General features: G+C 45.3%; 1 protein-coding gene across 1 annotated transcript in view; it reads right to left on the bottom strand.

Annotated features, from left to right (window-relative positions):
* The window catches only part of DHX29 (DExH-box helicase 29), a 39,286-nt gene that overhangs the window by 7,407 nt on the left and 5,301 nt on the right, over positions 1-26,578 (bottom strand). The window contains exons 5-23 of the mRNA XM_066240858.1: positions 25,748-25,893; positions 24,188-24,316; positions 21,243-21,369; positions 20,370-20,525; positions 17,250-17,415; positions 16,868-16,991; positions 15,008-15,619; positions 13,633-13,776; positions 10,370-10,546; positions 9,701-9,841; positions 8,134-8,278; positions 7,884-8,001; positions 6,282-6,366; positions 5,483-5,571; positions 3,823-3,951; positions 3,655-3,730; positions 2,392-2,616; positions 702-838; positions 197-290 (exon numbers count right to left, since the gene is read on the bottom strand). Coding sequence (XP_066096955.1) covers positions 197-290; positions 702-838; positions 2,392-2,616; positions 3,655-3,730; positions 3,823-3,951; positions 5,483-5,571; positions 6,282-6,366; positions 7,884-8,001; positions 8,134-8,278; positions 9,701-9,841; positions 10,370-10,546; positions 13,633-13,776; positions 15,008-15,619; positions 16,868-16,991; positions 17,250-17,415; positions 20,370-20,525; positions 21,243-21,369; positions 24,188-24,316; positions 25,748-25,893 — 3,020 coding nt within the window. The remainder of the gene's footprint in view (positions 1-196; positions 291-701; positions 839-2,391; positions 2,617-3,654; positions 3,731-3,822; positions 3,952-5,482; positions 5,572-6,281; positions 6,367-7,883; positions 8,002-8,133; positions 8,279-9,700; positions 9,842-10,369; positions 10,547-13,632; positions 13,777-15,007; positions 15,620-16,867; positions 16,992-17,249; positions 17,416-20,369; positions 20,526-21,242; positions 21,370-24,187; positions 24,317-25,747; positions 25,894-26,578) is intronic.

Raw genomic sequence — 26,578 nt, forward strand, 5'->3', positions numbered from 1 at the left:
TTGGGAATGAACTCATTACGAAAACGGCTAGGAAAAAGCAATCAAGCATTTAAACCTAATTCCTTGTACACACTGGACCTCAGAATGTCCAAATGTAGATAAGGGAAGTGATGAGCGCTACCCTAGGCATGTCTTTTCCCAGAACAGACCTCGTCCTTGCGCCCAGGCCCTGAGCCAGGCGCCAGGTGAGACTGACCTCCAGGGTGAGCAGCGCCGTCCGGCTGAGGAAGTGTCTCCGGCAGTACGCCACTTCCGAGCGGTGGCTCCCCTCCTGCCGCACCTTCCTCCACCTACAGAAGTGAAACAACCAGGTACTGGCGCTTGCCTCACAAAGTCCTTCTTCAAGGGCACTAACCAGTGTGCTTTAACTTACAGCTGTTTAAAAACATGGGGGTCTTATTTAGAGGAGCAACCAGTTGTAGTTAAGAATTTCAACCACAATACACATTTTTTCTGTTTATGTGTAACAGTAAATTAACCAGCTATAATCATACACGTATAGTTATACAACGTACATTGTTCTTAAATTTTAGAAGAGATTATAAAACCATGAATCTGTTAAATAAATAATTATGCCTAGATAGATGACATAACTAAAAATAATTTAAATGAGATATGAATTTAAATCTTTTTAAGGGAAGTCAAGGTAGATATTTAAAACAGGTCAGCCCAGGCCCGACCACCTGCAGCTGACCCCTCACCCCAGATACGCATTGTAGATGGTCAGGTGGTCAGAGTCCGCTAGGGCCAGGGCTGACTTCGCCAGGTCCGCTTCGTCTTTCCGGCCAATCGGGGTGGTGAACGGCGACTTCTCTGTCATGACCGCAGCCAGCGTGGCCTGCCCAGAAAAGCCATGTGCCTTTAAGGAGGACGCACCGATGGCCACCACAGCAATAGGACCAGTCACAGAACAGCTGCACTTTAAGGTGCACGCTGCTGCTTCTCAGTACGTTCTCAGGCTCTACAACAGCTAACAAGTCTCCATTGTATCACTCTACTTTTATACCATCCTGGTGAGAGAGGAGGTCCTACCACTAGGTTCAGAGATCAGAGGAGCTGAGTGTCTGAGAGATTTGTTGTCTGTCAGTCAGAACCAACCCCAGAATCACAGCTCGACCCCTGGCCTGCGGAATTTCCACTGCCTGCAAAGTCCAGGATGGGCAAAGGCAGGTTTACAACTGGTTGTATGGAAAATAATAAAATAATAACGATAGAATAAACTGTTTCACATACTCACACTGTAAGCCTATGTTTGCCCCACTCCGTACTTTTAAAACAGTTTGGACCGCATAACGACTCACTTATTGATGCTTTTCAGATCAACCGTTGTGGCCCAGGTGACCCTCTGCACTGAACATGATTCTGGTATCTAGAGAACGTCATGGCCCCTCTGTCCTGTTTTTCTAACGGGCTTGATCTGCAGTCCCAGGAAAGGCCACAGCTCAATAAAGCTGGAAAGATGAAATGGCCTCACAGACGTAGGAGTCCAGAGACCCCACCAGAGGCACAAAACCTGTTAATTCTGAGATGGTTTGAGAAAACTAAGCTACTGGCAATGGCTGGCATTTAGGCTTTGAGACTGTCTTTTAATCTACAGTGTGAGCACCTGTGACAGAATTAAAGTGCAGAGAGAAACAGGGAAGAAGAATTCTGATTCTATTTATGGAAGTCCGTGGGGTTCAGAGCTGCCTGAGAACTGACTGTGTGCCCACACAAACTAAATAAATACCTCAAGGGGGATGCTTCATAGCAAATGTCTAGATGACCAAACCCATGTATAAAGCAGTAGCTACAGCATATGTAAGGAAATAGATGAATATGTTTCTTGTATACAAAGTTAAAGCTCTCATTAAGCTTTCAGACCTCCTGCATTTTTTTTTTTGTATTTCTCTGAAGCTGGAAACGGGGAGAGACAGTCAGACAGACTCCTGCATGCGCCCGACCGGGATCCACCCAGCACGCCCACCAGGGGGCGACGCTCTACCCCTCTGGGGCGTTGCTCTGTCTTGACCAGAGCCACTCTAGCGCCTGGGGCAGAGGCCAAGGAGCCATCCCCAGCGCCCAGGCCATCTCTGCCCCAATGGAGCCTCGGCTGCGGGAGGGGAAGAGAGAGACAGAGAGGAAGGAGAGGGGGAGGGGTGGAGAAGCAGATGGGCGCTTCTCCTGTGTGCCCTGGCCAGGAATCGAACCCGGGACTTCTGCACGCCAGGCTGACGCTCTACCACTGAGCCAACCGGCCAGGGCCCAGACCTCCTGCATTTTAATGTTAGTACAGACATTCTATTTAGTTAAAAAAAAATCAAATTACAAGTTAAAAATGATTTTCATCCTTAATAATTTCCTGGCCAAAATGCTACTTGGAGAGAAGCAGCAGCAACGAGACCATCTTACCACTGGGTCCAGGCAACTGAATATGGCCCCGAAAATGAGCATCTTGCCTATCTTGACGTTCACAGGCAGTGCCGCAAGGTGCTGGCCCAAGGGGGTCAGCTTGGGCTCACTCGGCTCACAGGCTCCGATCTTCCGGAGCAGGTGCATCGCGTTGCTGATCACCTGTGGCTGAGGAGGGTCTAAGGCTTTGGAGAGGAAGTCTTCAGGGGAACCGAGACTGCACTTCTGTGGAGCGGAGAGAGTGACGGGTCAGCACAGCTCGAAGAGGAGCTGCTGGACACAGGCTGAGTCAGCACCACTTAGAGCAAGAGGACGGGCGTCTGAGTAAGGACTGCTGCTCCTTGTGTTTGTGATTGGCAGTGTGTGTGCGTGTGTGTGTGTGAAGCGGGGTGGGCATGTGAGTGAGACCTTCCAGTCCATATTTTTAGTTTCTTCATTCCTGATTTTTATAGTAAAAAATCTGAAAACTGAATGACATCACAGATCTGTCCGACTAGGAAGCCCTTGGGTTAGGTCATGGTTTCTCAGTGTCGACACTACTGTTACTTTGGCCATGTAACTTTGTTTTAGGGGACTGTGCTGTGCACAGTGGGTTGTTTTATTTTCAGAGGGAGCGACAGGGAGAGAGATTAGAAGCATCAACTCATAGTTGTGTGACTTTATCATTTTAGTTGTTCATTGATTATTTCTCCTATGTGTCTTGATTGGCAGGAAGTATGGGGTGCTCCAGCTGAGCCAGTGACCCCTTGTTCAAGCCAGTGACCTTGGGCTTCAAGCCAGCATCTCAGGGTTTCAAACCTGGGTCCGCAGTGTGCCAGCCAGATGCTCTATTCACTGCACCACCATCTGCTTATGCTGTCCTGTGTACTTTAAAAAAAAATTTTTTTTAATTGACTTGAGAGAGAGAGGAAGGGAGAAAGAGAAATGTTGATCTGTTGTTCCACTTATCTATTCATTCACTGGTTGATTCCTGTATGTGCCCTGACCTGACCGAACCCACAACCTTGGCATGTTAGGGCAATGCTCTAACTAACTGAGCTCCCCAGCCAGGGTGGATGAGACTGTATTTTAATCTGTGAAACAAGAGCATCTGTGGCAGAAGTAATGCACAGTGGGTTTACTTATAAAATGGTGAGGCAGGGGCCAGGTATTTAAGAACAACATCTGGATTCACACAAGGGAAGATAAATTTAGGTCTTCATTTTTTTTCTTTTCCTAGGAAGGGGTGAGAAATAAACTCAATCTGAGTTCCTGAGGGATTACCATGACATGAAGACATAACTCCTCCAAAGGTACACGTAAGATTTCAGGCACGGAGTAGTCCATAAAGCCTTCAAATCTGAAAAACAAAACAGTGCACACTCCCCGGGTCAGCGGGCACACCACGCTGCGCTCCCGGCGCGCTGTCTTGCCATGTCCGGCCAGGCCTACCTCTCTCGCGTGTACAGGCGGAAGCAGACCCCCGCACAGACCCGCCCGGCTCGGCCCTGGCGCTGCAGAGCGCTCGCCTTGCTGACGAACGTCTCAACCAAAGAGCTCATCTGGCTGCTCTCGTGGTACCTGAGGGAGCGGTGGGGAACGTTACATGCATAACTGACTTAAGAGCTGAGAAAGCCGAAATATGACTCTTTTTTTTATTTAATTTATTTATTTATTCATTTTTTTAGAGAGGAGAGGGAGAGACAGAGAGAGAGAAGAGGGGGAGGAGCTGGAAGCATCAACTCCCATATGTGCCTTGACCAGGCAAGCCCAGGGTTTCAAACCGGCGACCTCAGCATTTCCAAGTCGACGCTTTATCCACTGCACCACCACAGGTCAGGCCGAAATATGACTCTTAAAACTAAGGTGAAAGTTGGCTAAAGAAAGTCCATCATCATTGTGAATCAATATTTTCCAAATAATGTTTCATATTTATATAATTTAGTAAGCATTGCACACCAAATCTCATGCTACCAAACTAAATCTCTGGCACAAGAAAAAACCCTGTATAATTTACCTTTTCCCAATCTGACCATGGAAAGTTTTTTTAGTGCAATGTCTATTAACTATGTAACAAGAACTGTTTGAAACATCTGAGATAGGCCACTGTGAACATCATCATTTACCATTTCACAGGATACAGTTAAACCCTGAGCACACTTCTCTGAAGGTACAATGTTAAAAATCAAGGGTTTGCTCTATGCTGAATAATGGACTCATTTCCAGGTACTGCCTAACACCGGGGACAGTGTTTGCAGATGGTAAGAGATTGCTAAGGTGCTAACAACTATTTATGTAATGCAAACATTAAAATATTAACAAAATAATCATCTTGATGAAGATTGTTACATTGTGCCAATTACTGTACTAGGTACACTGAAGCATGAAATTTTCATTTTCCCCATTTATATACAAAAAAATGGATGATTATTATTGATGGTTATATTATTTGCTCAATATTATAGATAAAAGATTTAAACCTAACTATATTTAATTTCAAAATCCATGTTCTTTCTTATAATCCCATAAATAATGCTTTCATAAAATAATTTATTTCACAAACACATATATGTCCTGAAAATTTTCTGAGAATGCTTTACTAAAATAGCAGCACACTGGCTACTAAGGGGAAACCTGTGACGTGAAGTTGAACATCGATTCAGGCATTTTCAAGTTTCCTACAGTTTTGCTTTGGGCAGAATCAGGATATTTGAAATTTCCCCTCTATAATTCTGTAACTTCTGAAATTTCAAGAGCCCTAAACATTTTTTTTTTAATTTTTGTCTGAGAGAGAGAAAGAGACAGGAAGGGAGCATCACGAAAAGCATCAATTCATAGCTGCAGCACCTTAGTTTCTCACTGATTGCTTCTCATATGTGCCTTGACTGGGGCCTTACGCCTAGCCAGTGAGTGACCTTGGGTTTCAAGCCAGTGCTCAAGCTGGCAACCCTGCACTCAAACTGGTGAGTCTGTGCTGAAGCCAGCGACCTCAGGGTTTCTAACCTGGGTCCTCAGCATCCCAAGTTGACGCTCTATCCACTGAGCCACCACCAGTCAGGCCCTAATTTCTCTTCATGTTTAAAATGTTTTGATTTGAGAAAGTCAAACTTACTTATTTTCTTTTGTCCTCCCAGTATCAATTACAAATACAACATCTGGAATTGTAATACCCGTCTCAGCAATATTTGTTGCTAAAACAACCTAAAAATAAACAAAATACCAAAACATTTAGGGAACAACTTTCAGCAATGTGCTATCATGTAAACCAATGGTCTTCCTTCCTTCCTTCCTTCCTTTCCCTCCCTCCTTCCCTCTCTTCTTTCCTTCCTTCCTATTCTTTTCCCTCCCTCCTTCCTTCCTCCCTCCCTCCCCCACTCCTTCATTTCCCCCCTTCCTTCCAAGTAAGAGAAGGGGAGATAGACAGACTTCCCCATGCGCCCCGACTGGGATCCACCCACAAATCCCCGTCTGGGGCTGATGCTCAAATCAACTGAGCTATCCTCAGCACCCAGGGCCGATGCTCGAACCAATTAAACCACTGGCTGCAAGAGAAGAGAGAGAAGAAGGGGAGAAGAACGTGGGGAAAGGAAGCAGATGGTTGCTTCTCCTGTGTGCCCTGATGGGGATTGAACCTGGGACATCCGCATGCCAGGCCAACGCTCTATCCACTGAGCCAACCGGCCAGGGCCTAAACCAGTGGTTTTCAACTGCTAGTCCGCAAAAAAGTTAACCACCCTGACGTGTGGACTGGAATGAAATTTCTGGCGGACCGGTACTGGTCCGCAGACTGGCGGCTAAAAACCACTGCGGTAAGGTACTGCATGTTAACAACTGTCTCGGACGTACAAAGCCATCGCACTCTCATGGACACTCAGACAGATCACACATACATCTGCAGGCCTGAACTTTACCTTCCTGACTCCTGCAGGAGGGAGCGTGAATGCTGCAGCCTGATCTTGGGTTGAAAGAATAGAATGCAGAGCTATCACTTTATATCTGAAAGTTAAAATCATAGTTCTTAGCAAGACTTTCTCTTTAGAAGACACTGCAAAGAATAACAAAATTTATTTGCAAATAGGAAGCAACTTTAATATATTTTATTATGAAAAATTTTAAACACACAAAAGTCCTGATAATGGTACAATGTAACCCCATATACTCATTAAAGAGAAAAAATTTCATATGAATGAATTAAATGGACTCTAGGGTTTAAAAGAATTTTTAAAATTTTCTGATATTGACGTGCCAACCATGAAAGCAATAATAAACTCCAACCAGGCGGACAGGCTGCAAATGCAGTATAAGTAGGTGACAAGCTACAGCCTGTTGGGGTTCTGACCCATCGAGGGGTTTTGGGAGGGGACTCGCCATCTTATTCTTAACCACAGGACTCCCTCTGCTTAATCATATATTTTTAAATTTTTTTATTGATTTTAGATAAGACAGAGAAAAGGAGAGAAAGAGAAACATCAATGTATTCTACTTATGCATTGCTTGGTGGATTCTTGTATGTGCCCTGACCTGGGGTGGAGCCTGCAACCCTGGTCTATCAGGAGGACGCTCTAACCAACAAGAGCTACCTGGCTGGGAATCTGCTTAATATATTAAAATAAAACAAACGCAGAAATCATACCTAAAATTTTTAGTAGATGAAATGCTCTAATAGAAATGTTAAAAGAAATACAAAGTCGTGGCCCTAGCCAGCTGGCTCAGTGGATAGAGCGTTGGCCCACCATAGGGACATCCCGGGTTCAACTCCTGGTCAGAGCACACAATGAAGCCCCATATACTCATCACAGCAGAACCATCTGCTTCTCTCCTCCTCCCTCTCCACCTTATTTCTCTTCCCTTCTCACAGCCAGTGGCTTGGTTGGTCTGTTAGCCTGAAGCACTGAGGATAGCTCAGTTGATTCAAGCATCAGCCCCAGATGGGGGTTGTGGGGTTGATCCTGGTCAAGTCACATGCAGAAGTCTGTCTCATTATCTGCTCTCCTCTCACTTAAAAAAAAAAACACAACAAAAATAAAAACCTTGCTTCTTTCCCCATGGCCAATTTTAACTGAAGGTAAAAACACTTAATGCTCTGATCAAAAATTTTAATGTATGAAACATTTTTTTCTTTCTCTTTTTTTTAGATTTTATTTTTATTGATTTTTACGGGAAGGGGAGGGAGCGAGAAGTATCAACTTATAGTTGCTTCACTTTAATTGTTCATTGCTTGCTTGTCATATGTGCCTTGACCGGGCAAGCCCAGGGGTTCAAACCAGGGACCTCAGTGTTCCAGGTCATTGTTCTATCCACTGCACCACCAAGGGCAGGCTGAAACAGTTTTCTATTTTAACACTCTATAAGAAAGATCTGTAATACCCTGGCCAGATAACTTGGTTGGTTAGAGGGCCATCCTGATATGTAAAGGTTGCAGGTTTGATCCCTGGTCAGGGCACATAAAAAAACAGATTGATGTTTCTATCTCTCTAAAATCAATTAAAAAAAAAAAAAAGACTTGTACTTACCGTTCAGAAGAAAACCTTCTGTCAGCTGATAGGAGATCATACAGCTGCTGAATATGAGCAAGGCCAGGTAAAAAGATCAACACTGCTCCTTCAATATTTCTGAACTGGGGATTCCTATCTGCAGTTTTAAAGATACAATATTCAAAATAAGAAAGAGAAGGAATAGCACATAAGGTATTAATAAAACCCCTCTAGTTAACAGAAGAGTCTTATCAACACACATGGAGACGTACTAGAAATGTGTCTATACCTAGAAACGTAAGAAGCTCCACAATGAGGTCCAGGTTGACCTTGTATGGATTCATGCAGAAAAGGGCGTGCTGCGTGCGGCTGCTGAACTTCTCGTACAGGGGATTTGGGTCAGCACCACCCCCAGTCTGAACTGGGATAGATTCCTAAAAGAAACACAACCAGAAAAAGATGAATCAATGCATTAAGTATATTTGTAAGACAAAGAAGAAAAAAGATCTGTATTTTTCTCATGGTCACCGTGATTACTTTGTTAAAATATAACAAGAGTACAATTTTTAACAGTGGAAAAAGAATAATATTCCATCTCTGCTATAATTTAATTTCATCCAGCCCGTTTAGCTATAACAAAGCTTTTCATCTTGGCACAGATATACTAAAGAACTGGAGAAAACAGAACACAGCACCCACTGTTCTGTGGCAACTGAGAAGCACCAGGTCAAGAGGCCATAGTAACTTTAATAAGTAGTTTATACCTGCCTCATTTTTTTTTTTAAAGTGAGACAGAAAGAGAGAGATATGAGAAGTATCAATAGTTGCATCACCTTAGTTGTTCATTGATTGCTTCTCATCCGTGCCTTGACTAGGAGCTCCAGTTGAACCAGTGACCCCTTGCTCAAGCCAGCAACTTTAGGTTCAAGCCAGCAACCATGGGATCGTGTCAATAATCCCACACTTAAGCCAGCGATGCTGTGCTCAAGCTGGTGAGCCTGCACTCAAGCCAGAAGAGCCCACGCTTAAGCCAGCGATCTGAGGGTTTTGAAGCTGGGTCCTAAGCATCCCAGATCAATGCTCTACCAGCTGCGCCACCACCTGGTCATGTTGACTCATTCTTTCTAGATCTTATTTTGGTTGCTGAGTTCCAATCAGCTCTGTGGAATACCTTTCATTTTCGGAAATATTTCTTTAGTTTCTAATTTCTATCTCTGATGTTTTAGAGAAAGATTGTAGTTTTCTGCTTTCTTGGTCTATCTGTTTACTTAATAAAGTAACTTTGTGCTTCCCACAGACTTGGATATATGCATGAAGTATCATGGATACAATGAAAACCCAGGAACAGTAGCACTAGCTAACCCCAGGATGACATGTGTGCATGTCACTCTCCTGTGGGAACTGTGCTTGCATGTGACAGCTTCACCATGGAGCAACGGATGGCTCATGCCAGACATGGACTGCTCAGGAAACTGCTGGCAAGAACCCGTGTCTGCCTACCCCTGACCACCTGTGGTGGTCAGAAGCAGAGAAAATCACTATAGATGATCTCCTTACTGTTACCCTCTATAACTGACCACTGCTGTGAAACAACAGACGTGACCTTTTACGTATGGCTCTCGGCTGTTTACGTGTGCTTGTACGGCCCAGAACAGTGTAGGAAGATAATCAATCATGAGCCAAAGACTAAACTCTAGGAAACAACGATTAAACGACCTTTAGAATTTGCTTTTAATTGTATCTGTTCCTTTTCTAGCAATTACACCAGAATTCATGCCAGCAGATGATTTCAAACCCTTGTGGCAGGTGGCGTTCTGAACAGCATGACCACGTCTTCCAAAACGTTTTCTTTTTACCTGATACTTTCTTATTCCCCCTGCTTTGCTCGTAACATTGATGGTTATTTCCTCTTCCTCCTCCAGAAATTTCTGGCAATATTCTGAGTCTCTCTCCAGCACAAAGCCTGTTTGTTCTATTACATCTTCCAGATGGAAAACCTACGTGGATTAAGACATGTAAACAGTGAACGCAAGCTCATTTCAGTAAACAGCACTGAAAAGAGAACAGGGGACTGCCACCCAATGCTAATTTAGAGTATTAGGGAAAAAGCTCTGTGCTGCCCTGTTTGGGCAGGAGTCTGTCCCGGATGTCTCAGGACAAGTCACAGTGTGCTGTCTGTCTGTTCCACACGAACACGGTGAAAGCTGGAGCAGGCAGCAAGGAGGCTTCCAGGCCGAGCCTCAAAGTGCGGGGTGGAGAAGCGGGGGCTCCTGGCCACCCAGCAGCAGCCCTCGACCTGCACAGAGAGGTCTGGGCACACACTTCCCGGGTGTGCCAGCCAGGGGACTCCCCCAAGTCAGGGCAGCACTGGCCACCTTCTGCCCCAGGCCATCGGCGGTCCCCTCCCAACCTGCACGGCCCTGCGCACGCCTCTTTCAGCCTGCGCGCTTGGCCGCTCTGGTGGAGAAATACTTCTTAGAGGGAATGTGGTTCCTGTTCACAGACGAATTATAAGGAAAACGTACCTCAACAGGATAGCTTCTCCCTGAAATCCTGAGAATAGGGCAGTGCGTGAAGTACGTGGAGAACTTCTCACTGTCCACAGTGGCGCTCATTAGAATCAAGTGGAGGTCAGAGCGCTTCTGCAAAATCTCCTTCAGGATGACTAGTAAGAAATCTGACTGGACACTCCTTTCATGAACCTAGTAAAAAGGGAATAAAAAAATTAACCATCTATGAGGCCTAGTAAGAGGCTAAAATAACCAGACACTCAAATAGAAAAGTTAATCAATATTTAAACAGTGGATACATGTGGAGGAGAGAGAAGCTGTATGTTTCAAGTCGGGAAGATCTTCAGACCTGGAAATGAAGTCGCCCTGTAAAACTGTAGCCAGGAAAATCAGATTTAATGAACAAAGTTACCTACGATAGCAGGACTTGCATGAGTTTGAGCAGTAAGGTTAGAGTGTCTCCCAAGTTTCCCTGAAAGGCCAGGGTGGCTCCTGGTGTTCTGCCATTAATAGAAAACTGTGCTGTTGCCATCACAGAGCACATGGCTTACTCACTCCCGAGGAAAAGGGGGTTGGGTGTGTAGGGATCTGACAGGTTCTCTATCACCTGCCTGAGCAATGGCCGCATTCGGTGATGGGCAATGTGAACGCACCACCAGTGTGATAACCACGCACGTGGTCAGAGCCAGGTACCTGCTGGTGGGACACCCTGCCATACAGCTCCCTGAATGGCCTTCCTCCTGCCCCACTGTGTGAGATGCTGGTGGGACCCTCTGCTGACCAGCTCCCTGCACAGCCTTCCTCCTGCCCCACTGTGTGCCATCTAGCTCCCCGCATGGCCTTCCTCCAGCCCCACTGTGTGCCGTCCAGCCCCCAGCACGGCCTTCCTCCTGCCCCACTGTGTGAAATGCTGGTGGAACCCCCTGCCAACCACTTCCCTGCAAGGCCTTCCTCCTGCCCCACTGTGTGCCAACCAGCTCCCCAAAGGGCCTTCCTCCTGCCCCACTGTGTGCCGTTTGGCTCCCCACTCGGCCTTCCTCCTGCCCCACTGTGTGAGCGGTAAGGCAGCACACAGAACTGAGGCACGTCGAGAAAGCCCACATGAAAACAGGTCTGACAATGCGTCTGTCCGGAAGGAAGGCAAGACTGGTTACGAGTTCAGGCTCTGGAATCAGTTGCCTGGGTTCAGATCTTGGTCTAGCCACTTGCAGTTGACTTTAGCAAACTTAACTATCTCTGGGTCTGTCTCTGCTCCTAAATGAGAACACAAATAATGCAGACCTTACAGAACGGTGGTGACATGTGAGCTCAGGCAAAGCTTTAAGACAGAGTGCAGCCGAGGGCGAGTGCCCAGCACTGTGTCAGACACTGGGGATTAGCAGTGACCCGGACAGCACTCTCCAGGGCAGAGTTCCTAGTTTAGCAGAGTATGATGTGCAGTTACAGAGGAAGTGACCTGCGTCAGCGCTGAGGAAGGCCACACGAGAAGCAAGCTGCCACTGAAGGCCAGAAGAATCCTGAGCATCTGCATAACGAAGGCTCCACATGCTATGAGCTCTGTGGCAACGTCATCGCTTGCACCATCCTCACTAACACAGTGACTTCGGGGCCTTCTATGACTCTGACTGCCCTGTTCATGACACTGGCAGTGCCACCGTTCAGTAAGTCCCATCTACAGATTGCTAATACTACACCACTGGAAACCGCTCCCTGAGCCTGGCTGGCTTGTCAGCCATGGTTCACCCTGACACACATGATGTGCTGATAAACTGGGCTTCAAGGACTGACTGACCAGCTAATACAAGTGTCCCAACGTTCCTAGCAGCAAAAGCTCCCCATCGTAAATAAATCAGCACTGTGGCGTGTGCTGGTCCTCGAGGAGCCTGACAGCAGCCAGGTCTTGGCCATGCAAAGCTACAGGTGTGACCCACCCCACAGCAGTCACCCACGGGCCTGCTTCAACAGCCGCATCCTTTCTGATATCTTAGTGATGACAGTACAATCTCTTCCCCCATTAAAGAAAGACTCCTGCCTGGCCAGATAGCTCAGTTGGTTAAAGCATCATCCCAATACAGAGATTGAGGATTTCAATCCCCAGTCAGGGCACACCCAGGAACAGACTGATGTTTCTGTCTGTCTGTCTCTGTCTCTTCCACTCTCTCTCAAATAAATAAATTAATTAAAAAAAATAAAAGACCCCCCCCAAAATGAATTCCTATTACTTTTCTACTACCAAAATATTACATTATTAAAAAACATCTTAACCTAAACTTGTCCAATAGGAAAATGGTTAAACAAATATGGGACATCCAAATTATATACCATAAAGCTATGCTCTCATAGACTAATGACATGAAAGAATTGTAAGTGTACACAGATATAAATATACAAATGAAATATCAACATTGCTTTTCTTCTGGGTCATAAGATTATAATTTTTATTTTCATTTTTGAATTTCATAAACTTCTAATATTTTTAACCCAAAGGAGGAAAAATAACCCAATAATCTAGATGTAGTCTACTAATTAAAAATCAACAATGACTGAATTTTCACTACTGCCTCTGAATTTATGTAAATTAACATACATTCACAAAAACTTCACATCAGGGAAACTTTTAAAAATATTTTTGAATAATAGAAATGTTATACATCTTATTTAGCCTTGGAAAAAATATATATAGAGCAAATCAGTTTACATATGCTAGGCTGGTATGCCATTTAAAATAATTCTAATGTGAAACTTTTAGCGATGATTCAATTTAAGTACATTCAAAGATGATTCAAGTAGAGGTGTATCTATAGAGAAAATGACATATTGATGAGGATTCCTCGTTCTCTGTAAGAATCAGAGACAAGCCTTTCATAGCTGATGGTGGCAGAGAAACAGTGTATCAGCGAGAGCAGACCCAGCCAGGGCACCTGGACTTGAACCCCAGCTATGGAACTTACTGGCTGAGTGAACTTGTACAGCTACTGAACCTCTCTGCCTCAATTCCTGAATGGCAAGATAGAGTAATCTCTACACTGGATTGCGGGAGGGCTAAATAATCTTATATAAAGTCATGTGAATAGCATCTGGCACATAGCAAATATTATACAGGATTTGCTAAACTGATCAACAGAGACACAGCTGTCAGAGAAGATTAAATCATTATACGTAAAGCGTCTCACACGTATGAGCACAAAGAAAAGACTGGCGAGCAGCACTACAAGTAGTGTCTTCTCAGTACTGCAACGTTTAAAATTTATGTGAACATGACCACAGGAGCTACTCACCTCATCGACAATAACATGAGACACGCTGGTTAGGAGACCATCTTCTTGGAGTTTCCTCAGCAAAACTCCTGTTGTACAATAGAGTAACCTGGTAGATTCGCTAGCCCGCGATTCCATCCGGATCTGATATCCACACAAAGAATTCTGAAGGGAGCACGCAAGGCGAGGTTAGAGTCTCACACATGACCCGGGAGACAGGTGTTCAAGAGTGAGGCACAGGGGCTGACCCCACTACAGACTTAGTGCAACTGATCCTCCAAATTATCTTCCCATGGTCTTCAGGCATAGAAAACCATAACATCTGCTTTGTTAATTTTAAACAAGAGAAACCTTTGTTGTTTGGGTTAAGACAAAAAGCTGTCTTGCATGGAGCCCCACAGTAGGATACAGAAACGCTACAGATGTTTAATGCTGCGGCACTGAGGGACGGAAGTTGGGGCGACCCCTACATTTCAGTCTGCTATTCCATCCCGATCCCATCAAGATCACCATGAAGAGCAGCTGCCGCCACACCAGGGGTGACTGACAGGACTCCTTTCCTTTTTATTGGACTTCCCAGGGGGACATGGTTAGATAGGGCTCTTGGAGTCACTTCTAGTCCCATCACATTGTTTCACGCCTCAGACATCCCCGTTTTCGGTACATGTCCGTAGTCCCTTCATGTAACTTATTTTTAAGGCAAACTGTCTTTTTTTCTTATAGTCCATGAAAGAAACCCAAACAATTTGCTAAATAATTTCTTTTTAAGGAAGGGTACCTATCTTAAAGATAGAGACAAAAATGTTAAGTCCCATCTTTAGAAACAACAAAGTATAATCAAGCTGAGTCACAGGACCTTGGAATTCCAATTTGGTTAACTCCCGTGTTTAGTAGGCATTCTGGTTAAGGTTTAGCTAGTTCTGTGTACATCAGCATGGCAAAAGGGACAAGAAAGACTTTTCCTATTTTGTTTTAAATACAGGGTTTGAACAAAGTCCAGAATTTTCTTCTACATTGTCTTCCCCTTCTGCTCACTGAAAAGAATAAAAACCAATCAAAAATACACTCCACAGAAATGAATTGCAAAAATTTGAGATATATGAGATTGAAGTCAAATTTATATGTCTATAATCTTTGAATGTTCAATTTAGTATGTGACATATTTGAACATTCAGTTATTAAACTGAACGTAGTTTCTTTTACGTGAGCACTTTAACAACAGCTTAGCTCTGGAGGAGGGGGGCAGACATCACACCCACCCAACAGAAGAGGACACGTCTGAGGTGTGCTAGAGTCACTGTAACGGCCGACCCCCTATCCGTGTAGGTACCACTCGGGTCCCAAGAGCAAAGGGAGTAACACCACACGCTCACTGTAGGGGCGGTGAACATCTTACCCTTCCTCCGGGTCCACTTTCACAGCCCAATTCATCACACACTCTGGTGGCCAGACTCACGGCTGAGATCCTGCGGGGCTGGGTGCAGACAATGTTACATTTGCTCGACCCGGACTCATTCAGAAGCAAATCCTCCAAGAGAAAATGCGGCACCTGGGTGCTCTTCCCACTGCCCGTCTCACCCGCCACAACCACCACCCGGTGCCTCTTCAGAGTGTCCACGATCGAATTCCTGTGCTTGAACACAGGCAGCTGCTGCCTTTCCTTCAGGAGTCGCTGGTACTTCGGTGTGCCCTGCAGCTTTCTGAAGAGATTTCTAACAGGTTCCAGGTCTTCTGCCTTCTCCGACTCCAAGGACAGAGCAGAAAAGTCCTCATCGGAGACTAAGTTCTCCCAGGACTCCGCAGGGTCCTCAGCGTCCTCCCTCCTGCTCTCAGCATACTGCTGCTGCTGCTGCTGCAGCTGCTGCTTCACTTTGTTCAGAAGTCTGGCGATAAAGAGGTCGCGTGGTTTATTGGTCTCCATCTTATTCAATTCCTCCTTTTTCTTTTCTGCGTCACTCCACTCCAGCCAGACATCCCGGTACGTGGGAGGAAGTAACTGATGGACTGACTGCACCAGAAAAGACAGCAGTGTGTTATTTTCACTGCTTATGGATACCAACATTCAATAAATAGGTTACAGCTCAGAAGGACAGCAATCTTCCCCTTCAGCTAGCCAGTTACTACTTCCATGGAAGATGTGCATGCATGTATTTGCTGAACAGCTGGTCACATTGAAGCTATTAAACTTACTGCACTGTGTCCCTGTGCAAACGACCGGGGGGGGGGGGGTGTTTCTCCATCTGTAAAATGGGCTGATACTGATCTGCCCTTTGGCACAAGTGAGGTGAGCATTAAGTCACCCCATGCCATGTGCTTCCTCCTGGGGCACAGAACATCCTGAGCGGATGTCCTGACTCCCCCCTCCCCCCCCGCCCCCCCCAGCACAGCCACACAAACATGCAGGGGATGCCCCATCCCTCGACAGGGCCCGACACCCCGCAGCTTTGTAACACACAGGTCCCAGAGCTACACACAGGTTCCAGAGCTGCACGGGAGCCATGCTGGGGGGAGTCCGCGTCCTCTAACTCTGTGCCACACAAGAACCCACAGCCCTCTCTACAACACCGATGCTTATTTCCAGCAAGCAAGCTTAGCTTGTGATTCCTTATTTGGCTAAAGAAGAGAAATAAAGACATTAAGAACTTTTACTGACAGAAACTGAAAAGAACCATTGTTTGGAGTTCCACTTATTTGGTGTCTGAATGGCCATGGCTCTCCGTGAGATGAGGAAAGACACACACATGTGCTGTAGACAGGAAATGTGGACGCCCCCAGAGCACCAGCTTTCCTCGAAGTGCTTCCCTCAGTAGTGCTTTACGGTAATCTTCCCTTAAGCTGGGAGCTCACACTTAACGTAAGATGACACTGAAACTGGAACCAATGTCTATAATGTTTTAAAGTTGAAAAGACAATATAATATTAAAGGAAAAATGATTTAAAAATTCTCCTTAATTCACTCCCCCCAGCACCACGATTTTTAATCTGTAAATTAATATGGCCTGAATGTCTGGACCAATCAATTGTCTCAGGGTCTCTGGTCTGAGAAGAGAAAGACCACACTGTGTCTAGGAGAGGGAGTCAGAGCTCTCAGGAAGCAGGAGGTGCGGATCACTCAGCAGCAGTTGTCAGTGAAGAAAGCAGGTGCAGAGGGCTACGGTTCAGCCCGCACCGCCACACGCAGACACAGTTCACGTAGACTGATACTCAGAGCTTCTCCTCCACAAATGGTGTTGGAGACGCCTGGCCTGAGTCTCACCTGCCCCTTCACCAGCCGGTAGAGTGCCAGTGTGGCCCCCAGGTGCTGTGCCTGCATGCCGTCCTCCGTCAGGATCGTGGGGCACGCCACCAGCACGTCGCTCTCGGACCTGACCACCCGGACCCTGCGGAAGCCGAGAGAAAGTCCAAATCAAACCGATGAAGTAAAAAGTCAGAATCCCATCAACACTGAACATCAGTTCACGTTAATTATTTAAACGAGGCATCTCCATGGGAGACATGGGCATGATGACTCAGAAGCACCGTCAACCTGAGATGTGGAATTAGAGAGCTTCCTAAATGTTGACCAAACTCCTGAGAAACAAAAATACTTTCATTTTCAACTTTTCTAAAAGTTCATTCAGTTAACCAAAAAAACATACCTACATTTCCAGTATCTACCTACTGGAACTTTTTCAAAGGAAGGATTGGGACTCTTGGGAAGGTTCTTCCTGACCCAATCGATCAGAAATTGTTTGGGAGATTTTCCAGTCCAGCTTCGAGCAGTATAGTCAAAATTTCTTACATCCTGAAGGTCTTTCTTTTTCTCTAAAACGAGAGACAAAGATTGGCTTTCTAAAATGGTCATGCAGTAATAAGGGGGAGACAGGGGCAGGTTTATAGGGGCTCCTGTGGAGGAAGACACACAGGTTATGATTCTCACAGCAGCTTTTAAAACTCAGGGTTCTGCATACTCAACACTGTAAACCTACTTTTGCCCCAACCTGTATACAATTTTTTTTTTTTTTTGTATTTTTCTGAAGTGAAAAATGGGGAGACAGAGACAGACTCCTGCATGTGCCTGACCCGGATCCACCCAGCATGTCCACCAGGAGGCGATGCTCTGCCCATCTGGGCCATTGCTCTGTTGCAGCTGGAGCCATTCTAGCGCCTGAGGGGGAAGCCATGGAGCCATCCTCAGGGCCTGGGCCAGCTTTGATCCCATGGAGCCTTGGCTGCGGAAGGGGGGGGGGGGAGAGAAAGAGAGAGAGAGAGAGAGAGAGAGAGAGAGAAAGGAGAGGAGGAGAGGGGGAAGCGTAGAGAGCAGATGGATGCTTATCCTGTGTGCCTTAGCCGGGAATCGAACCCAGGACTTCCACATGCCAGGCCAACGCTCTATTGCTAAGCCAGCCAGCCAGGGCCTATATACAATCTTTTGAGTGATCTAAGCCCTCTCACTTTTGGCAACAGACTTTTAGAATTAGGTAAAGACAGGACAGAAAGACTGACAGAAACCTTCTTAATAGAAAATCAATGAAAATCTGAATTTTTAAAATGTGCTTCTCTGTAAAACATCTCATACTCTCTGTGCAATAGATTATCTAGGACGGGGTCCCTAAACTACGGCCCGCGGGCCACATGCGGCCCCCTGAGGCCATTTATCTGGCCCCCACCGCACTTCTGGAAGGGGCACCTGTTTCATTGGTGGTCAGTGAGAGGAGCATAGTTCCCATTGAAATACTGGTCAGTTTGTTGATTTAAATTTACTTGTTCTTTATTTTAAATATTGTATTTGTTCCCATTTTGTTTTTTTACTTAAAAATAAGATATGTGCAGTGTGCATAGGGATTTGTTCATAGTTTTTTTTATACTCCGGCCCTCCAATGGTCTGAGGGACAGAGAACTGGCCCCCTATGTAAAAAGTTTGGGGACCCCTGATCTAGGATACTCTGAATTCCAACGTTCGGCACGTGACCAGAGAACAGGAAAGCTTTTGAAAAGACGAAAGATGCCATTTCTCTGCTCTAACAGCTGCCACCACCACCTCAATGTTGCATGTAAAGTACAGAATGAACTGTCACTACTGCCTCCAGCCCTCCATGGTCAGTTGACTCATCAAATGCTCTAAGCCCACCTTGCCCAAGACAGTAGCCACTAGCCACACGTGGCTCAGTTTAAATCAATTAAAATGACAAGTTCTGTTTCTCGGTTGTACCAGTCACATTTCCAAGGCTCCGTCCTCACATCTGGCTAGCAGCGCCCGCACTGGACAGGGGGACGCAACATTCCCATCACAGGGTCTGCTGCACAGAGCTGCTCACACTCTCTCCCACCTGAGCCTCCCGCATGCGGTCTCCCAGCCCATCACAGGCAACACCAGCATCTGCCAGAGCACAGGGCCAGTCTGCAGCAGGGGCTCCTCCATCTGAACTGGGTCCCTTTGTGAGCTCTCTTATTAGAGGCTGCTTTCTTTTTCTTGTTTTAATTAAAATTTTTTTATTGATTGATTTTAGAGAGAAGAAGGGGGAGAGACAGAAATACTCATCTGTTCCTGCATGTGCCCTGACTGGGAACTGAACCCACAACCTTCGTGTATCTGGATGATGCTCTAAGCAACTGAGCTATCCGGCCAGGGCAGAAGCCAGCTTTCTCTCTTTGATAGCAACATCACAATTTGTAGTTATCTATCTGCATATATTTAAAGCCTACCTTCCCTTGTAGCCTGTGACTCCGAGGAGGGCAGAGACTAGATTATTTTGTTAATAACTGTCCAGCTAGCCTGACAATGTCAGCAGTAAGGACAAGTAGGCATTTGTGGAAAGAACGTGTACTGAAAAGACAGGATTTGGTGGGACTTGCCTGACTGTGTTATAGACTAACAAGGTCATACCAGCTACATCAGTCATTTACTCAGCACCGCTGCGTCTGATGGCGTGGCAGGACTCAGGAGAAGTGGAGAGAAGAGGGGCCATTTGAACTGAGTTGTGACGTGAGAGACAGGCTGGCCACCTGGGAGCTGCCTGGTTGGACAACGACATGCGCCGGGTCAACCGGTGAGTTCTGGAGAAGGACGTGGCTGCAGGACGCAGCTGGAGCACGACGCAAGCGTGATAAGGGGACTGCACATGTCCATGATAAAGGTCTGTGTCATGGGAAGGGAACTGGCAAGAGCCTGGAAGGAGGACTGAAGAGGGATGAGGCCAAAGCCAGGCATCACATGATTGCTAGACAGTTATGTTATGTTTTGTTTTTTAAGTGTTTTTTTTTATATTCAGTGAGAGCAGGGAAAGCAGAGAAACAGATTCCTGTACATACCCCGACCCCGCTTGGGATCTACCCAGCAAGCCCTCAAAGGGGCGATGCTCTGCCCATATGGGGCTGCTGCTCTTGTTGCTCAGCAACCGAGTTCTTCTTAGTGCCTGAGGTGAGGCCATGGATTTAAGACTTTTTAAAATTCATTTTAGAGAGGGGAGGGAGAAAGAGAGAAGGAGAGAGAGAAGGGCAGGAGGAGCAGGAAGCATCCATTCCCATATGTGCCTTGACTGGGCAAGCCCAGGGTTTTGAACTAGTGACCACAGAGTTGCAGGTCAAAGCTTTATCCACTGTGCCACCACAGGTCAGGCCACAAACAATTACATTATCTTATCATTACTTTCCCAACACAACTGTGGAGCAAACTTTCCTGTCCTCTTATATAGTTGGCTAGAATGCAAAGTAAAAATTTCCTAATTATAACATTTACTGGATACAATAACACCCTGGAATACTCTCCTTCATTTTACCTTTTTCTTCCTCAGTAGCAGCTGATTTTTCAAATAAACTGAAGTTCAAAGCACCTTCCCCTTCTGTGGCTACAGAAGGCTTTTTTCTTTCATTTTGTTGATGTGGAATTTTTATGGCTGAGTTGAATACTGGATGATCTTCTAAAGTTTCCATTTCTGGCAAGAATAAATATGATGATTAGTTTTATGTATTTGAGTTTTATGGCTTTTTATTTTGCAAAGATGGTTTTAAAAAACATCTTTTTTCTTGTAGCCAATTGTTCAACACCTACCATTAGGAATTTTTGTGCGAAGCCAAGAGATAATTTTCACACTGCACATTAAATTTTTAAAATAAACTGTTTAAGACATGCAGAAGGCTTGGGAAAATATTTCATTAGAAATAACCCTCAGGGGATTTATCCACCTCTCCGAGGGGAGGTGCTATTTTACAGAATAACATCAGACATTCACAACCTATGGCTACAGGCTAAATCCAGCCTGCTGCCTACTTCCGCACTGCCTGAGCTAAGAAGAATTTTTACATTTTTAACCTAATAATAGATAAACAGAAGAAATATATGGTGATATGAAAATTATATGAAGTTCATGTTTCGGTGTCCACAGGTGAAGTTTTAGGAGAATGCAGCTATTTGCCAAGGTACTGGCTCTGTCTGCTTTTATCCTAGGACAACTGAGTCGAGTAGTTACAACAGAGTCTGTGTGGCCTGGAAACTGAAAACATTTACTACTTGTCTGGTTATAGAAAACGCTGGATGATCCCAGGCACACACTGTTTGGAAAGAGCACACATGTTCAAAGGATGTGACCTGCATCCTAGGAAGGCCAGTAAAGAACACACAGTCACACATCGAAGGCTGTGAGCGTGCTTACCTCTCTGAAATCTCCTTATTTTCTCCTGAGCCTCCTTCTGCCCCGGCTTGTTCTTCTCCAGTTTACAGGTGGCTGCCTGCTCCTTTGCATCCAGCAGTTTCGCTGCAAGGCGCAGGTACCTTTCATTCTGTTCCCATCAGAGGGCCACAAGAAAACAGAGAGGAGAGCAAGGTCACTTTGACCCCATCAGTGTGTAACAGCACAGCCTGCAACCCTGAACCCTACTCTTCCACCCAGCACATCTCCTTGATAGATTCATAAATTTACCAGAACTTCCAACTGCCTTTTGCTATTCCGCTTGTCTGTCTGACCCCACCCTTACTTACTGGACTCCCTTACTTACTGCCCTTGAAGCAGAAAAGTTCTAGGAAGCTGGTCAACTGCCCCAAGGAGAAGTGTTCCAGGAAGCCGAAATCGTAAAAGTGCAGAAGGGAGCATACCAGAACTGTTGACTCAACGCACACTTGCTCAAGGCTCTCCCCTACCCTACAAATTTTGCCTCAGAGTCTGTTTCAGTGCCCTTCTCCCGGAGGAGTGCCCGGCAGGTCTTTCTCCTCTAATAAAGCCTGCACACCTGGTGTTTGAGTGCTGTCTCATTCTTACACTCCTTGCAGAAATATTTCAGAGAGAAGTAATGCAGATGTGCAGGTGCACAGATAGTCCTCCCTGGAGAGGAAAACGAGAAACCGAGTGCAGCCCATCTAGAGAAGCAAGCTAGTCTCCAGGAAAGAAGTGAGGTGGCTACAGGATGGGGGAGCCCCACGTGGACACATCCTTGACTTTTTTTTTTTTTTACAGAGGCAGAGATAGACAGGGACAGGCAGACAGGAATGGGGAGAGATGAGAAGCATCAATCATTAGTTTTTCGTTGCGCATTGCGACTTCTTAGTTGTTTATTGATTGCTTTCTCATATGTGCCTTGACCGCAGGCCTTCAGCAGACTGAGTAACCCCTTGCTGGAGCCAGCGACCTTGGGTTCAAGCTGGTAAGCTTTTTGCTCAAGCCAGATGAGCCCGCCCTCAAGCTGGCGACCTCAGGGTCTTGAACCTGGGTCCTTCCGCATCCCAGCCCGACGCTCTATCCACTGCGCCACCACCTGGTCAGGCCATCCTTGACATCTTAAGGACATGAAAGCAAGCCACAGAATAAGAAGAGGTGAGCTCTCTTCTTTATCGAGTTTTTATTCTGTACATTTTATAAATGTACCTATTTAAAGGATGTACGTGCATAATATAATAATACTCATCTGAAAGCTGCATTCCCATAACCTTGACCTTGCAGAAGACAGGGACACTAAAAAAAATGGCCCCCAGGGAAATGGATGTTATGAAACTTAAGGACCTAACTCAGCTGAGCACAAATTAACCAGAGTTTACACTCAGACTCCCATTCCTGCTGCTTCCTAGGTGAGGGGAACAAGGGACAGCAGCTGAGAAGCAGGCAAGCCCGGGGTGGGCAAGGTGAGGGCATCCGCTGTGTGGCCGTGGGACCCAGGGCTAAAACCAACGGAGACAGACCGCGAGGAAAGCACGCACACCCGCTGGATTCTGGGACCGTTCATGAGGATGCAACAGCAATGCAGTGTGAGAGGCAGGAGGGTCCGCAAGCTCAGCTCACCCAGAGCACTCGGCTCCCAGTCTCTCACCTGTGGTACTGACTGCACCCCCCACCTACGGCTCTCGACCTTTACATTCAGTCAATCACCTATCTCTATTGATTCGTGCTTTAGATGTTTCTCTTCCTTTCCAATTTCCATTCTGGGACCTTACTTTTTTATACCTAAGCAAACAAAAGTTTTGAAATGGCCTCCCTACACCTTCCAGACCTCCTGAAACTACTAAATTTGACCTAAAATGTCAAAATCTTCTTGTCACTACCCCTAAACCTCTAGTAATTCTTCACAATCAACAGGAAAAGTTGCCACACTCATTTTCTGGGCATCAAAACCTCCTCGTCTCAGCTGAACTCTGTATACTGTCTGCCAGTACACAACTGCACATTTTATACTCTATGGACACTGATCTGCTCCTTAACACCCAAAGGCCCCTTGCACGACTCCACTCCTGTCCCCTGCCCACACTGCTTCGCCTGCCTAGACCTCCTTCTCATCCTTTATTGCCTATGCACCCTATGTGCCCATCAAGTCTCAGTCTCTTCCTGGAAGTCGACCAGTCATAAAAGGCCATTCTCTGAACCTCAAAGCAGACTTGTACTGTTAGGAATTCCTTTTGTTCAGTTTAACACAGGTATATGGCTCAAAAACTTACAGGGACAGCAGGGTATAAACAAGTAGTCTCCATGTCACTACTACCGCATACCTAACCACCAATAATGGCTCTCATGGATCCTTCCAGATGTTTTCTCTGTGTACGTAGGAATGCAAATGTATGTATTTTTGTGTTACACAAGTGGGTTCATCATAAACCAACTTTATTAAGATATGACTTAGTTACAATAAAGGGTACCCATTTTAAAGTGTCCAGGTGAATGAAGTTGACAGTGTGTGCCTCCATGCAACTACTGCTACAATCAAGATACATTTCCATTATCCCCAAGTCTCCTCATGAAGCCTTCCAGTCAACCTGCTGAGCCCACTCCCAGAAGCAGGCGACCATAGGTCTGCGTTCTGTCAATACAGAGTTTGCAGACATGACTTTTCTGCAATTTAACATAATGAATTTATTAATAAGTACTAATTCCTGTTTGGTTTCTCTCACTCTTACATATTTTTGAAAGTTGCTTGCAGTATAAGGCTATTATGAATAAAGTCGCTATGAACACTTATTTGTGTATGTCTTTTTTTGTTGAACAGGTGTTTTTACTTTTCTTGAATAAACAAACACCTAGGAATGAAATTGTTGAGCCATATGCTAAGTACATACTTAACTTCACAAGAAAGCCTAGGGGTCTTCCCAGCTATTAGTCTAATACAAGTTTCTACTCACGGGGTCAAACTTTTCCTCCTCCTCTAAACTTTTAGAATTTTCACTCTTTTCTTCTTCATTTTCTTGTTCAGCATACCGCAAAATCCATTCTTTCATATTCACGTCTGTATTTTTTTCTTCCTTTTTTAGCTAGAAATAAAAAACAAATATCTGAAAAACCAAAGTTAAAAAAGATGTCAACTCTGTCATCAAGTGCGTTTACAATTCCTTTACACTCAAAAACAGTCAACACAGCACCTCAAAAATCACCTCTCAATGACAAATAAACAGAACTCAACATTACCTTAAAAAAGTCTAAACTTGTACCATCCAAAGAATGTGTTTACGTAAGGGGCCAAAAAAGGCGAAAGAACTGTTAAAAACTAAAAAACAAGTGTTATTTCTTAAAAACAGTGATTTTATGAGAATGATGCTTCCACAGATTTTTTTTTGTTTTTAAGCTTTACTGAGGTATTACTGACATGTAAAATTGTACATTTTTAATATATATACATATAACAGATACATCATATAATAAACATATTATAATATGCCAATAATGTGTATTTAAACTCATCATTTCAATGGATTTGGACATCATACAGCCATGATATTGTCATTATTGTCAAGGTACTAACCACACCCATCACCCCCCAAGATTTCCACCTGTCCTTGTGTGTGTGTTTGGGTTGGGGGCTGGGAATAGGGGCAGTGGAGTGGTGTAGGGACACTCAGCGTGAGAGCCACCTGGGAGCACACGAAAAGGGCCTGACACTGCACGCTGCTGCAGGCACAGTGCTGTGCAGCACGTCTCTAGAATGTTCTCGTGTCTCATAGCTGAGACTGAGTGTCCATCGAGCAACAACTGCCCATCCACTCCACCCAGCCCTGAGAACCACCACTCCAGTCTCTGCTTCCACGAGTCTGACCATTCTTGAGGCCCCACGCACGTGAGGTCACATGGTGCCTGCCCGTCTATGACCAGTTGATTCGCTCAGCATGTTCCCTAGTGCATCCGGGCTCCCAGATGGGTACAACGTGAAGCGTCTTCAGGTGTTCGCCCAGTGAACACCTTCTGGCAGCCACACTTCCTTCCTAGACTCCCCCTCACACGGATTTTGGAAATTAGCCATGTGAGTTGCTTCAATGAATGGACGTCAGAAAGACTGATCCAAGCAGGCGCTTGATGAGATTTGTACTTTAAGGCTTCTCATCTTGAACTACTTGCTCTTAGAAGCCAAAGGCCATGTAAGGACCACCATTTGTGAGGAAACCCGGGCTAGTCCTGGCAATGCTCTTGCTGTGACACTAGTGGTGGGGGTGAGAAACCGTTTAGGTCATTTTGGCCCCAGCAGATACCTCATGGGACAGAAGCACGCCCCGCGGAGCCCAGCCAGGCTGCAGAGTTAGAAGGAACCTCTGCTGGTCTCAGCCAGCGCACTGTGCAGTACTTTGTCAGGTAGTGATAGACAACTGAAATAGATGATAATGGAAAAGAGCAACCCAACATTTATCCTCTTCTGTATGACCATATATGCTTTCTGATTCTATTCAACTTCCAATGTTTAGCTCTGAGATTACCTTAACCTTAGGGTCCTCTTCCTGTCTTAAGGTTTTAGGGTGTAACGAGGGTGAAACAGCAGCTGGAACTGGAGCAGGCTGGAACTTTGGCCTACTTTTAGGTTGCTGCTCTTCAAATTCCTGACTGAATCCCTCAGGAAGTGCATCTTAAGAGAAATTGAGAGAAAAATAAACCTGCATATGACAATAAAGCACACAAATATTTAGTACACACCCCCATAAACTCTGCCGAGACAAAGAGCACCTGGTTTCCTTGCACCATACCTCCTAAGGACAGATGTCCTAGATGAACCTGGTTTGCGCTGGACCAGAAGTGGGAGCACTCATTAGATGATGGCTAGCCCCCACACCTGGCCATTCTTTTCAGCTTTGATGAGGCAAATGCTGAAATTTTCACTGAACCATCTCCACTCTTTGGCTGCATGTTATAGCATATGGGAGTATTGTTATGAGCCATATAAGCAACGTATACTCCAAAGACTACAACCTTGACCCTCTGCTTATTCAAGTATTATTTATCCAAGGCCAGATGACCCTAATTTCTAATCCAAAACCAGGAGATACAGCCTAGTAGGTTACAGAGAGGCAAGCAAGCTTCAAGAATTTGTTGTATTAAGTGCATTGTAAGATAACTGTTAACAACTGAAAGCAACACACAGACCAAATCATTTCTGCCTGCCCAGACTATACCTCTAAGGAGAATATATCAAAAAGAATAAGAACATTTAACCACAAGTAATTGTAACACAGTGAAAAAAATATAAATATAAGTCAAAAGCTTGATGCAAACATCACATATACTAAAATTATTTCAACAGCTTTATGACAACC

Source organism: Saccopteryx bilineata, chromosome 1 (genome assembly GCF_036850765.1).
Source record: "Saccopteryx bilineata isolate mSacBil1 chromosome 1, mSacBil1_pri_phased_curated, whole genome shotgun sequence".
In the NCBI taxonomy this organism is placed as follows: Eukaryota; Metazoa; Chordata; class Mammalia; order Chiroptera; family Emballonuridae; genus Saccopteryx; species Saccopteryx bilineata.